Here is a 15,000-nt window from a genome sequence, read left to right as displayed (position 1 = left end):
CTTTAGAGTAAAATCACTCACATGTTGGTAGGGAATCGGTTGGTGTGTCATTTGCTCGTGACTTTGTTGTAAAGACCCAAACCTTGGGCACTGGAAACTAGTATTTTGCAACACCTTTCGCCATTCTGTCTCTGAGAAGCCATGCTCTGAGCAAGATGACATTCTTTACTGTACAGTGAGAGCTTCAGGGAGGGTTCCAGGAAGGAACAACCAGGCTCTTACTGCCATTGGATGTATTCGAAATATAGCGACTAAACACATGACCTTACTTTGGCTAAGTGAAGTATTTTTAACATTTGGCAACTGTCACAGGTAGAGAATCTTCCTAGGTTGAGGTTAACATACATTATTTGGATGTTGATACTTTGTTAATGGGGGCTGTATATCATAATGGGTAAACTACATTACTTCATAGATAAAATATTACAGTCCTGTTATATCACTGTAATTGCAGGGCCAGAGCACACATACATGCAATTACTGGTTTTATTGAATCAGAGTGACTGGTACCTCCTGTCACACACATCAGTCAGATCTAAATCTTTCGAATTACAGACCGGAGAATTTAATTTTCATATTTGTGACACATTTCGAAACAAGCAAAATGGGCACTGCTGTTATATAAAAAATGCATTGATTTTAATAACTTACATTCTTGTATCCGTAATATTCGATAAGCTATTTTACTCCAAAAAAGTTGTTTCAGGCGGTATATGATAGCTGTTGATCTTATCTTACATTCATCCAACATTTGATATCCACAATCCTTTGAAATAAAAGAATTGTAGTCAAGCATAAAACACGTTTCACAAATTTAGGCAGAAGGAAAATTGAAGTAGCTTTCAAAATAGTTTACTAAATAACACCAACGCTAAGAGTACTTCTCATTTGGATATTATGGAGATTTCCTTATCGATGAAATAAGAAACCCAAAGAAATTTTCAGAATTTATCACATGCTTGTTCCCAGTGTAATACTGACACTAATAATCCCGGGTACAGGGGATTAAAATCAATTCATTTACAGACTATTTGGAAAGTTAAATCTTTTGGAAATATCTTTTATTCTCTTTTTTATTTCAGGATCAGGATGGAGGTTACTCCGGTCTTTGGGTATTTCTGTTTCTTTGCATCTTTTGCTAGTATAACGAAAGGGCTGACGCAGTCTCGCTACATCACGCGTCTCCTTCATGTCGCTGAAAATGAAAATTTCACGGAAATGACGCCATTTTTTGGGAAGGAGGAAAGTCAGGTTGAATATTGGAAGATCGCTCATAATGGACATACCCAGTCTGAGGTACAGGAAAACTATGAAAACAACCAACTGGGCCCAATGAAGAGAAGAAACACTGACAAATGCGACGAGAGATACGAAGAAAAGTTGTTTGTGAAAATAGTTTTGACCTTTGCAGATCAACCGCTGGTCATCGTCCATGATGGCGAGCAAAAATCCTTTGACATCATCAATCTTCTGCAGGACATCAAAATCCAGATCTCATTGATTTTAGTTGATTTCAAGCACTTAGCTAATGACAGCATAGAATGGCCAAAGCAGTTGCAGAATGATTTGTATATCTATATTTTGATACTCAGTGAGCAAGAAGCTTCAGTGTTAAATTTGTTGGGGCATTCATTCCTTCAAAGTTCGCATCCAAAATACCTTCTCCTTCTTGATGTGAGTTCCGGTGGCTTCGGACGACACTTACTGAATCATAAAACACTGAATAAAATTCCCTTTTTATCTCTAATACGACCACAGTATGATTCTTGCATACAAACACCGATGATCTCGCTTGAAACATACAACATTTTCTCCAAGAATGTCTCAAATCAACTCAGACAAAGTTACGAATTCAGCTACGATTTGAATAAGCGTCAAGTCTTCCCTGACCGCTTCCCAACTTTTCTCGGATATCATTTCCACCTGGCCAGTTGGCAAGATGATTTTCCATACATGGTGAAAAAGGAAGGCGGATCAGAGACCAGCGGAATTTGTTTCATCATGCTACGAGAAATTTCTAGAAAGCTTAACTTCACTTTCCAAGTCTATGATTTGCCTCCAGACAACCAGTGGGGGAGCTACGTTAACGGCTCATGGAGAGGAATGATTGGAGAAGTTTACTATGGACAAAAGTAAGTATCAGGTCCTTTCAAGCATGTTGTGCAAAGCTTTATAGGTAAATAAAAATCATGTTGCATATATGCCCTGGCATACTTGCAACATGATTTTGATTTACCTAGAAAGTTTCGCTTAACTTGGACCTAAAGGGCATCAGGAGTGTCACTATCCATCTTAGCAACATCAAAAACTATGGATTAGAAACTAATATTTTCACATGTCACCCCTCTTCCCACACCCTCTCTTGGTGACAGTGATATCTTACCCCCATACTATTATTTTCCAGATGGTAAGCCATATGTATACCAAGTTTGGGTTAAAATTGATCAATGTATTTCAGAGTTATGCTGGAACATGCACATGCACACACATACATACAGACATACATACATCCATCTATAATAAATGCATAGATTTCATCTATCAACATCAAAATATACTATGGAATATTAATATGAATATGAGTATATTATATATATATATAGATGGATATACATATATATATATATATATATAATATATATATAATATATATAATAATCCATAGTTTTTGAGGTTACTGAGATGAACAGTGACACTCCTGATGCCCTTTAGGTCCAAGTTAAGCCCTCATAGGGAGGTGGGTGGGAAGGGGGTGACATGTAAAAGTAACTGAAAACAACAGGTATTATTGTCTAACCTTTGACACCCTGAGGAACCTTGAGACAATCTTTCTCATACCAAGGAACCTTAATATATATATATATATATATATATATATATATATATATATATATATATATATATATATATATATATATATATATATATATATATATATATATATATATATATATATATATATATATATATATATATATATATATATATATATATATATATATATATATATATCTAAGTGAATGTATGTCTATATCAGAGCATAACTGAAATCCTGACCAGTTTTAATTTTATAGGAAGGATAATCTTCGAGTCTACTAATACATAATGGTAGAAGTTCGCCAATGCTGATGCTAGTGTGACAGTAACGACGAATATCTGCGGTTGAAAACCAAACTTTCACACCTGTCATATGAGTGAAATGAGGAAGGAGGCGTAAACTCGTTAGCTTCTGAGATCAGTAACCAGTTTACAAATTTGATTGTCTATGAGGACGGGTTCACACCTTCGTGCTCGTCCCATATCAGCTCCCTTCCTTAAACCTGCTCATTTTAAATACTTCTTTTGAAATTACTGGACTGAGTTTATGCACGACTTCACTGGCAATCATATTCTTATAAAGGTGTGTTTTTATAACGCAAGACTCGATAACGTTTCTTCACAGTATGTTATTGGAATAAATTATCTTGTTGTCCACTCTCCATTAAATTATATTGATTCTTTATGTTAACATGAACGAACATTTCCTGTCTAATATATTTTCCATGCTGGTTTACCAGGATGATCTTTATAATCCCTATTTGTCATTTATACGAGCTTTCTGTGTAAACTTACTTTCATATTTATATCAGTCTGCTTAGTAAAGCACAACAAGTTAAAAGGCCTTGCAGCAGTTACTCCATTTTTTTACTTTCCTTAGTGGATTTTGCCTTTATTTACATATTCAACACATTCCAGATTTTCTTGATTTAGTTATGCACACATACCCACCCACCCACACACACACACACACACACACACACACACACACACACACACACACACACACACACACATATATATTATATATATATATATATATATATATATATATATATATATATTTATGTATATATATATGTGTGTGTGTGTTTGTTTTATTTTCATTCGAATTTATCGTTGATTTCTCAATGAGGTCGCCTTGCAGGGATTTTGGAATCAATCAGATGGATATCGTGGCGGATCGTTTCAAGGCTGTTGACTTCAGTGTATCATTCTGGACAAGTAACAGTAGATTCCTCATCCAAAATCCTGAGCCACCGCCAAGATGGAGTTCTATTGTCTTTCCATTCAGGTATGATACATTATACCAATAATTACAAACTTCTTCTTGATCTCTTTCAAGTCAACTGGATTTTGAATGACCTTTTCAATGAGCATTGCTCAGACCGTAAGAATGAACAACAGACTCCATATTAAGAAAAAATAACGGGATATTATGTTTTCTAAAAGTAATTTTGGCAGTAAAAAGAAACAAAGCTGATGAAAATGCTGTCATCTTTAAAGCACTGTGACCATATAATTGAGAAAGAGATTCATGAAGCAAACATAATCTTCCACCATCTCCACTCAAAACAAGACGAGAGAGACGCCCAACAATACAATAAATATCCCACACCTGGACAGGATTAAGACAGTGACACAGACACTTGAAAACTCTAACCCTTTTGCTTTTACCTACCCAAAAACCTTAGCTAAATCCCTGATTAACGTCCAACAAAAGCCAATCCCAAAGACACAGGAGTATACAAAATCTCTTACCTCGACTATGACCAACCTTTTCACCCCAATTTCATATCTGCAATACCAATTCTAAAATCTATTGATATTAATTTAGTATTTAAATATGACAATACTTTAAGAAATATGTTAATTAAGAATAGACCGTCCGATTCCAACAATATTGTATACAGCATCCGCTGTAAAGATTGAATAAGATTTATATTGACCAACCATCAAAGAGACTAAAAAAAGAAATATTCCTAATACAAATATGCACTTTCAAGAGGCCTAACAAACAATGGCATTTCAGATCATTGGCTTAAGACAGGGAATGCCATTAACTGTGATGATTCGTGAATATTCTGCAAGGCCAACGATATCAGAAAAGAAATCTTATGGTAACAGTATTTACTGAAGCCACAGCCACCAGGAATATTAACCTCCACCCTGGTTTGTCCCTTGATCCTCTTTCCCTGTCCTATCTGTTTGGAGAACATGTTGCCCGAATCAAGAAATGCTAACCCCCCCGCCCCCCACAACTATTCATTCTGTATATACTGTATATATATATATATATATATATATATATATATATATATATATATATACACACACACTATACATACATATATATATATATATATATATATATATATATATATATATATATATATATATACACACTATACATACATACTATATATATATATATATATTATATTATTATATATTATATATATATATATATATATATACATATATATATGTTTATATATGGTATAATATATATGATATATATGTATATCTATATATATATATATATATATAGTATATATATTATATTATAATATTATATTACACACATATATATTAATCTTGGCGAGGCTCAAAAGTGCTGCAGCACACTTTATTCATGTGAAAAAACCCAACCCTTCCTTAGCATCCTTTAACACAAACAGTATAAAGGATAGATTAATGAAATTAAAGCATGTTTCTCACCACCTCATAGTTTTACAATGGATGGGATGACCTGGATGAAGCTCACAAAGCCTTTTTGGAAGTGAGCCCACGAGGGCTTGCACAACTTCAGGGTCGAGTTCTTCCTACGCTGCCCTTATCGAGACAATTAAGTGGTCAATTTCTAACAGGAGACAAGTCGGGGGAGGTCCTTGGTTAGTTTTCTATACCATGGACCTAATAGTCACTAAGCCAACCCTTGACTAAAGTTGAAGTTTTTTGCTGGGGCAATATCATGTTTGAAAATTTCTGTCTGAGTGCATTCAAATGAGTCCTCCTCTAAGTGTTGGTTCAACTAGAGATAATCAACTTTCTTGGTAACGGCCTGGCCAGCAGGCAGGAAGAAAAGTGGGGGTTGGGTGTCACACTCAAACCCCGCCCCCCACCCCCGCCACACACACACACACACACACACACACACATCGTATCAAAGGAGGGATGCTTAACTGAAGGTGCAAAACAGGATAGCTCCCGGTGCCTTCCACACTTGCTTTCCTTTGTTATCACTCACAAGAATACTACCCTTATCTGTCCATAACACTGTACACCACTTTTCTAAATGCAAATCAGGATAGTGATCCCACAATGTCAGGCAAATCTTCCTTTGTCTTTCTGCCAGTGCAGTCTTCCGTGGAATTCTTAGTACTCTTTACAAAAATATAACAGACGCCACTCATTCTTCAAAAAAAAATCATATGAATTAGTTAATGAATATAGGAATTTGAATATTTGAATAATTTTTTATGCAATTTTAATATTGAATCTTTACTCACGAACACACCTCGTACAGAAAACTTTAACAGAGCAGTGAATGAATGAATAAGGAGGGGAATTCTTTCAGAAATTTGCCTAGAAATAAGTTCAACACACTTTTGAAGTCTGTATTTACAAATAAATGGGTAGAAAAGGGTAGCTCAATTTCATGTCTCTTTGCTAATTTGTTCTTAGTTTTTCATAAGGGAAATGGGTTTTCAGGATTACCCTTTACATTTTATACCTCTTTTCCATAAGCAATATATAGAGGATACTATTTTTATTTCTGAACATGAACACCAGGTTAGTAGTTTTCTTCATTACCTAAATAGCAAACATGAAAATATAAACTTTAGATAGGGAGATGAATAATAAGATGCCATAAACTTTTGATATTTTCACAGACAAATCAGATTTCATTCTCTGTTTACAGGAAACCTACTTTTCCAGGATTAGGTTTAAGTTTTTTCCTTCATTGTCCAAACATTTTCAAATTAAATGCTTTAATCAACAGGGCTTATAATTTACGCTCCAATTTTACTTTGTTTCATGAAGTGGTGGACTTTCTAGTAAGTATTTTGACAAATAATGGATACCCAACCAATTTGGTCTATAAATATTAGGCTATTGTTGGACAATGCTTATAGTCCTAAAGTGCCAAACTTTAGTTCCTTAACTAGTTTTTTTTATTGTAAATTACCTTACACTAGTAAATCAATCAAAATACTTGAGAGGGAATTGAGGTACTCTTAAGGTAAATTTTATCCACAAATTAGTTTTAAATTCATATTTAATAATGATTTGACAATAAAAGACTTGGTACCATTCGAAGAAAACTGCTTGATTCATTGCTTTCTGGTATTGCTTACTATTATACTTCCCCAACTGCCAAAATGGGCATTTGGGTAGTTCCAAAAAGGTGCTCAGAACAAGATACTGCCAGCATGCAGGGATCAGTGACAGTACAGATAGAGACTTAGCAGTCAAGCAGCTTTCGTCTATCCGTGAACACTGCATTGCATGCAATCAGACAAGCCTAAGTATAAAGGATTTTAAAATTGTAGCTTCTTGTTCAAAATGATCAGATTTAAGGATTTTAGAATCGATAATCAACTGACTCTTCAGCCACTCTCGCTTCCCAGTTATCTATTGGCTCATTTATCTATTGCGCAAATTTTCTTTTCTTTTTTGTCTTGGTTTATGAGATCAGTTTTTAAGAGTTTCTTTGTCCCATGATTACTTTGTCTGTGAATTTTTATTCCTCCCAACTTCAATTTCATTTTATAAGACTGAGTTTTAATGACAATTGTAATTCATTGACTTGTATTCGTTTAAGCCATTATAGAGTTTCCTGAGTGGTGTGGTTTAATGACAGTAATGTATTTCATAAAAAAAACGAATATTTTATTATCGAGTGTGAACTTCTTTTATTTATACTTTACTAGTGTATAACGCTATGTTTTGTTGTTTTGCCTCTATTTTGGTTGAAAATATCTTAATGTGTTGAATCCGAAACGTTCATATGGAATAAATTAAATATATGTCTAATAAAAGGAGCCCATAAAAACACCGAAATATAGAGAGAAAAGTACTATATTTCAGAGACTGCTGTCTCTCTCTTCAGGTATATGAATGAGAAAAGTTTACAGAAAAGGTGGTATTTATACTGACCCCCTCAAAACAAGACCAAAGAGACACCCAACAATAAAATAATAACTCCTCACCTGGACAGCATTAAGACAGTGACTCAGACCCTCGGAAAATCTAACCCTCTTGCATTTACTCACCCAAACACCTTAGCCAAATCCCTGATTAACGTCCAACAAAAGACATTCCCCAAGGAAACAGGGTTTATGAAATCCCATGCCAGGACTGTGACCAATCTTACATCGGATTTACAGGAAAATCACTTCCCCAGATATTAATACAACACAAACGGTCAGTTAGGTATGGACAACAGAACTCAGCTATTTTCAACCATATAAATGAACATAACCATAGAATAAACTGGAATTTGTCATATACAATTTATAGCAGCAACTGCTGGTACAAGAGTCAAATGATGGAATCGGCCTTAATAAAAGAGAGGCAGGTAATGAACATCTCAAAAGGAGCATGGGTTTCAGATGTGATCGACAAGGTTTTCCTTCAACCAATGCTTAAGAAGATTAAAGGAAGATTATCAGCAGGGGTGACCTAAATTGGCTTACCTGTGGATGGATCTCTTGGTATAAATACCACCTTTTCTGTAAACTTTTCTCATTCATATACCTGAAGAGAGAGACAGCAGTCTCTGAAATAATAGTACTTTTCTCTCTATATTTTGGTGTTTTTATGAGCTCCTTTTATTAGATGGAATTCTGTTGTAACAGAACATTTTTAACAGTCAATATATATATATATATTATATATATATATATATATATATATATATATATATATATATATATATATAGATACATACATACTTACACACACACACACATATAAATGTATAACAGAATCACGAAAGTTAGGAACGTGATAAATCCATAAATAAATATAAATGCCACGAAGGAAAAATAAACGAAGGAGTCTTATCACGAAATCTTTTAGAATCTGCTTTAATACAATTACTTTCATTGTAATTTCAATGTTAGTCGTGGCCTTTTTCATTTAGACCCTTGTATCTGTAACATGTTTAAGAATGACCTCAAATATATAATTACTGACTTAAATAAAAATCAGTTGCCTTAGAGTTATTAATTTTATTGTAATGTATGTCTGTCATGTTTTGTGAATATGGTTTTGTTTACCAGGTTCCGTATAGCTGTCACCTATAATCCTTTAATTGTCTGGAGATTGTATCTGAGATGATTGTCTTAAACCTTTAATTGCACCCTTTGTTTATGCTTGTTTGGGAAGGTTTCTTATCTTCCAGGTGTGTCGGATTCTAGGCACTAATCCTTTTATAATCCCTATCTGTCAGTTATACGAACCTTCTTGTATTGTCTTTTCTCGTATTTTTGTCAGTACTGCTTCAGTAAAGGGCTTTTAAGTCGAAAGATCTCGCAGATCCTTCGTTTATTTTTCCTTCGTGGCATTTATCTTTTATTTACACATATATATATATACTATATATATATATACTATATATATATATATATATATATATATATATATATATATATATATATATATATATATATATGTATATATATATGATACTCACAAATACACACACACACACGAGTTGGGCACTCACTGAAGCTTTTACCAATGATTAATTCTATTTTCTTGTGTCTTTAGAGTAAATGTGATGCAATAATATGCATCCGTTGTAGTCTATTGGTAAAATTAGTGTCATTAGTTGAAGGAAAACTTGCAGAACATCAAGGTAATTACTGGATATTGCAATGGCCAGTTTCCTTGTGCTCATATTCTTGGAAAATATGTTTGGATTCAAAGCTTATTGTCTTACTGCGTAATCTCGAACAACATTTTGTATGTCTTTATGAGAGTTAATACATAAAATGTCTGTTTCATTCGCAGTCAGATGACTTGGATCGTTTTGGCAATTACATCACTAGTTATTGTTGGCATCTACATCTTGTTCTTCAAGGTAATTACACGTAATATAAAGTACTCAATAACTAAGTTCATCGAGATACCTGGAAGAAAAACATTGCTCATCTAAAGTTCTTTCACATATCTGCTAAATTTGCCATCTGATACCACCGACATGGAAAGTGTAGGTAGTTGATGCTTTCACTAAGTATAAAAATTCCTTGGTTTTAGATTCTTGGAATCCATCGGGCGAGAGACTTTGTGTGGATCGCACTTGACGTTTTTAAAACGATCCTTGGCTTAGATAGTGAGAGCTTCTCGTACTACTCCTCTGTCACGTAGGTTTCCATTTCATGTCACTGACAATTCCAAAATGTTCCGAATGTGCATTATACCATGTTGAAAAACTGACCAATGAAAAGTATTATTATATAAGATTAACAAAAGCTGGAATCACTTCTATAGATATCCTTGTCACTATACTCTGTTTTTTTTCCATCTGTCCACCCGCCTGTGGTGTTTGCATATGGTAACACTGCGTCCCGGGCTTTAGATAGTTACGCTATGTGTAAGTTTTAGGTAAATAAAATTATATATGGGTGTACATTTGCAACTGAAAAGTCTTTTAATAATTTACTGTATGCAAATTACACCGTTAATATTCGAAATATGATATTATTATAATTATTGAATGTAAGCTGAATGTAACTATTTAAAGCCCGGGACGCAGTGTTACCATACGCAAACACCACAGGCAGGTGGACAGATGGAAAAAACCGAGTATAATCATAAATACTTATATAATTTTAGGCTGTTCATTGGAATCTGGCGCCTGGCAGCAATGGTTATATCGGTATCATATAGAGGAAACCTCGTAGCGTACATTAGTGTCCCTCCTGCCCCCCTGCGCCTGAAAACTCTGGATCAACTCGCATCTTCTTCGTCTCTTACGTAAGTGAGTGTTTAGTGGTTAGAGAAAGAGGACACTGACCTGTGAATAATTGCCAGAGATCTCTTTGCCTTTCGAATGGAACTAACAGAGAAAAGCATCGCACAGCATCTTTATTTGTAACTGGTTGTCAAAGTTGGCGAGAACCAACACACGTAAAGCGGTTTTAAATTCTAATGATCATGGTCAGAATTCATACAAAAATTAATGGATATATATATATATATATATATATATATATATATATATATATATATATATATATATATATATATATATATATATATATATATCGAGCTACAATGTCCTTTAATATCTAATTCGCTCTACCTCTGAAATTAATATATTTTCATATATGCTTAACCGAAGGGGAATTTTTTTTCGATAATAGATTTACCTGTACTTGGGCGCGAACGCAGGTACATTATAAATCCAGGACCGTCAGTGGAAGCGATACCACCCAACCGCGAGAGGCTTAAAGGGTATATGTCGTCTCTCACTCAGAAATACTTTCTCGCGCTGAAGTAGTTCGTTGGTTTGGAGACAACATCAAACCCGCCTCGACTCCGGTAGTTAAGTAGCGCTTTTGACAACACGTAGCATTTTACATAAGTCATATCACATTACCGTGATTCATATACATATATCGAGCTACAATGTCCTTTAATATCTAATTCGCTCTACCTCGGAATTAAATATATTTTCATATATGCTTAACCGAAGGGGAATTTTTTCTCGATAATAGATTTACATGTACTTGGGCGCGAACGCAGGTACATTATAAATCCAGGACCGTCAGTGGAAGCGATACCGCCAACCGCGCGAGGCTTAAAGGTATATGTCGTCTCTCCCGACCTCAAATACTTTCTCGCGCTGAATATTGTCTTTGGTTTGGAGACAAACATCAACCCGCCTCCTCGACCCTCCGGTAGTTAAGTAGCGCTTTTTGACAACACGTTAGCATTTTAACATAAGTCATATCACATTTACCGTGATTCATATACATATATCGAGCTACAATGTCCTTAATATCTATTCTTCTCTACTCGGAATAATATATTTTCATATATGCTTAACCGAAGGGGAATTTTTTCTCGATAATAGATTTACCTGTACTTGGCCGCGAAACGCAGGTACATTATAAATCCAGGACCGTCAGTGGAGCGATACCACCCAAACCGCAAAGAGGCTAAGGTATATTCGTTCTCTCACCTCAAATATATATATATATTATATGTGTGTGTGTGTGTGTGTGTGTGTATGTATATTATATATATATATATATATATATATATATATATATATATATATGTATATATATACATATATATATATATATATATATATATATATATATAGTATATATATATATATATATATATATATATATATAGATATATATATTATATATTATATATATATATATATATATATATATATATATAATATATATATATATATATATATATATATATATATATATATATATATATATATATATATATATATATATAATAATAATAATAATAATAATAATAATAATAATAATAATAATAATAATAATAATAATAATAATAATAAAAGGAGCCCATAAAAACGCCAAAATGTAGAAGGTTAATGCTATATTATGGATAACAACTGTCTCCCTCTTCAGGCAGGTAATAAATTGGGGTAAGAGTTACAGAAGAGCCGTATAAGAATCCAGAGGTCAGCCATTACATTACACTAGTGGAAAATTTCTCCTTAATCTTCTTAATCACTTGTTAGAAGAAGATTTTATCTATAATAACTGAGTTCGAAGCTCCTTTTGATAGGTCCATTATATTTCTTTGCTTACTTAATGCTGATTCTACCGACTGGCTTTTGAACTGACATATGGTGCTATAAGTTATAAGTGATAAATTCCAGTTTATTTTGTGATTATGGTTAATGAAGTTTAAAAATTGCTGAGATCTGTTGGCCATACATAACTGAACGTTCATGTTGTATTAACCTCTGGGTGAATGATTTACTTGTAAAACCAATGTAGGATTTGTCACAGTCGAGGCAACGGATTTTGTATATCCCTGTGTTTTTAAGGACTGGCTTTTGCTGTACGTTAATCAAAGATTTGGCTAAGGTATTTGAGTAAGTAAAAGCAAAAGGGTTAGAGTTTCCAAGTGTCTGAGTCAATGCTTTAATGCTTTAATCCTGTCCAAGTGTGGGATTTTTATTTTATTGTTGGGCATCTCTCTAGTCTTGTTTTTAGGGGAACAGTAGAAGATTATGTTAGCTATGTGGGTTGCTTTAAGATGTCAGCTAATTACGGATTAGTTCAATTTCCATTTCCAGGAAATCTGGGGAATAAATCCATAAGGCTATTAAGAATAAATTGTTGGCTGCACCAATCTAGATAGAAATGTCATGATAACTATAATAGTGAATGTATGAAAGGGAAAATGTTGGTTTTCTGTATACGGAAACTTTGTATTCTGTTGTGTTTCTAATCATTAAAACGTCATGAAAAGGAATTTTCTTGTCTGCTTCCCATTTTAATCAGATACGGGGCACTAATGCATTCACTTTTAAAGAAATTCGTTGAAATAGCTCCACTTGTTATCCCAAAATGTTAGGAGCATCTACATACATATCTCATCCACAGCATATCTTTAGGTTTTATTGCATTTATTATTTATTATTTATTCGTTTGCATATTCTTCCTCTTGTAGATGGGAGTAGAGAACCCCACTCTTGCTAAACATTTATAGTTCGTGTCTTTGTCTGATCCCTTTCCATTTGTATACTCCTCCCCCTTCTGAAGAAGAGTATGTGAGCCAACTCATGCTGAATATTTAGAGATGGTTTCTGGATGTCTGGTATCGTGGAGTAGAGTGTGTGGCCCGACACTTGCTGAATATTTATAGTTGTGTGTGTGTGTGCGTGTGTGTGTGTGTCTGGTACCCTTTCATTAGAAAATTCTTCGTCTTACTGGAGGTGAATATGTGATCCGACTCTTGCTGAATATTGAGAGTCAGTTTATGAGTGTCTGTTACCCTTCCATTCACTTATTCTTCCTACTGCAGGCATGTACTTTGTGATTTGTCTCTTGCTATATTTTGAGAGTCAGTTTCTGGGTGTCTGGTACCTTTACAGTTACATAGTCTTCCTCTTACTGGAGTGGAGTATGGGATGTGACTCTTGCTGAATATTTACAGTAAATTTCTAGGTGTCTGGTACAGTTCCACTCACAAATTCTTACAAGAACTGGAGGAGAGTATCGACTCTGACTTTTGTTGAATATTTAGACCCAGTTTCTAGGTATCTGGAACCCTTTCACTCGCACATTCTTCCTCTTGCGATAGGTTTGTGATCCGATTCTTGCTGAATATTTTGAGCCACTTTCTTGTTGTCTGTTACCTTCCAACGTGCATATTCCTTTTCTCATCGGAGGGGAGTATATTATCCAACTCTTGGTACATACATGCAGTCAGTTTCTGGGTGTCTGGTACACTTTCACTTGTACAATCATCCTCAAACTGTAAATGAATAAGATTCGACTCTTTCTGATTATTTATATTCGGTTTCTGGGTTTCTGGTACCCTTTCTCGCTCATGGTTCCTCGTTGGACGAGTGGTTTTCGCGCTCGCCACCCCAATCCGGTGGTCCGAAGTTCGATTCTCGGCTCTGCCAACGTGGAATCAGAGGAATTTATTTCTGGTGATAGAAATTAATTTCTCGATATAATGTGGTTCGGATTCCACAATAAACTGTAGGTCCCGTTGCTAGGTAACCAATTGGTTCCTAGCCGTGTAAAAATATCTAATCCTTCGGGCCAGCCCTAGGAGAGCTGTTGATCAGCTCAGTGGTCTGGTAAAACTAAGATATACTTAACTTTTTTACGCTTATGTTCTTCCTGTTACTAGTGATGAGTATGTGATCCAACACTAGTTGGTTTCTGTGTGTCACGGGGCATTTAGCTTGCATATTTTTCCTCTCCCTGGAGAGGAGTATGCAATAGGACTCTTGCAAAATATTGATCGTTGGAGTCTTGGCATATGGTACTCTTTCAATTGCACATATATCCTTTTACTAAAAAGGAGTAGATGATTCAAGTTACGCTTCTTAAATATTTAGAGTCGGTTTCTCAGTGTCTGGTACTCTTTTCCACACATATTCTTACTCTGATAGGAGGTACATGATCCGAATCTTGACAAATA

The 15,000-nt window shown here is 34.5% G+C and overlaps 1 protein-coding gene across 2 annotated transcripts in view; it reads left to right on the top strand.

Annotated features, from left to right (window-relative positions):
- LOC135205977 (glutamate receptor ionotropic, delta-2-like) overlaps positions 1-15,000 on the top strand; it is a 58,568-nt gene that overhangs the window by 12,248 nt on the left and 31,320 nt on the right. The window contains exons 2-6 of one of the 2 annotated variants that reach the window (XM_064237151.1): positions 1,083-2,132; positions 3,965-4,111; positions 9,841-9,910; positions 10,087-10,193; positions 10,666-10,806. In XM_064237151.1, the coding sequence (XP_064093221.1) occupies positions 1,090-2,132; positions 3,965-4,111; positions 9,841-9,910; positions 10,087-10,193; positions 10,666-10,806 (1,508 nt within the window). In that variant the 5' untranslated portion in view covers positions 1,083-1,089. The remainder of the gene's footprint in view (positions 1-1,082; positions 2,133-3,964; positions 4,112-9,840; positions 9,911-10,086; positions 10,194-10,665; positions 10,807-15,000) is intronic. The other variant, XM_064237152.1, reaches the window with a different exon arrangement.

The sequence above is a fragment of the Macrobrachium nipponense genome, chromosome 29, assembly GCF_015104395.2.
Source record: "Macrobrachium nipponense isolate FS-2020 chromosome 29, ASM1510439v2, whole genome shotgun sequence".
In the NCBI taxonomy this organism is placed as follows: domain Eukaryota; kingdom Metazoa; phylum Arthropoda; class Malacostraca; order Decapoda; family Palaemonidae; genus Macrobrachium; species Macrobrachium nipponense.
This window is presented reverse-complemented; position numbering and strand designations above follow the sequence as displayed.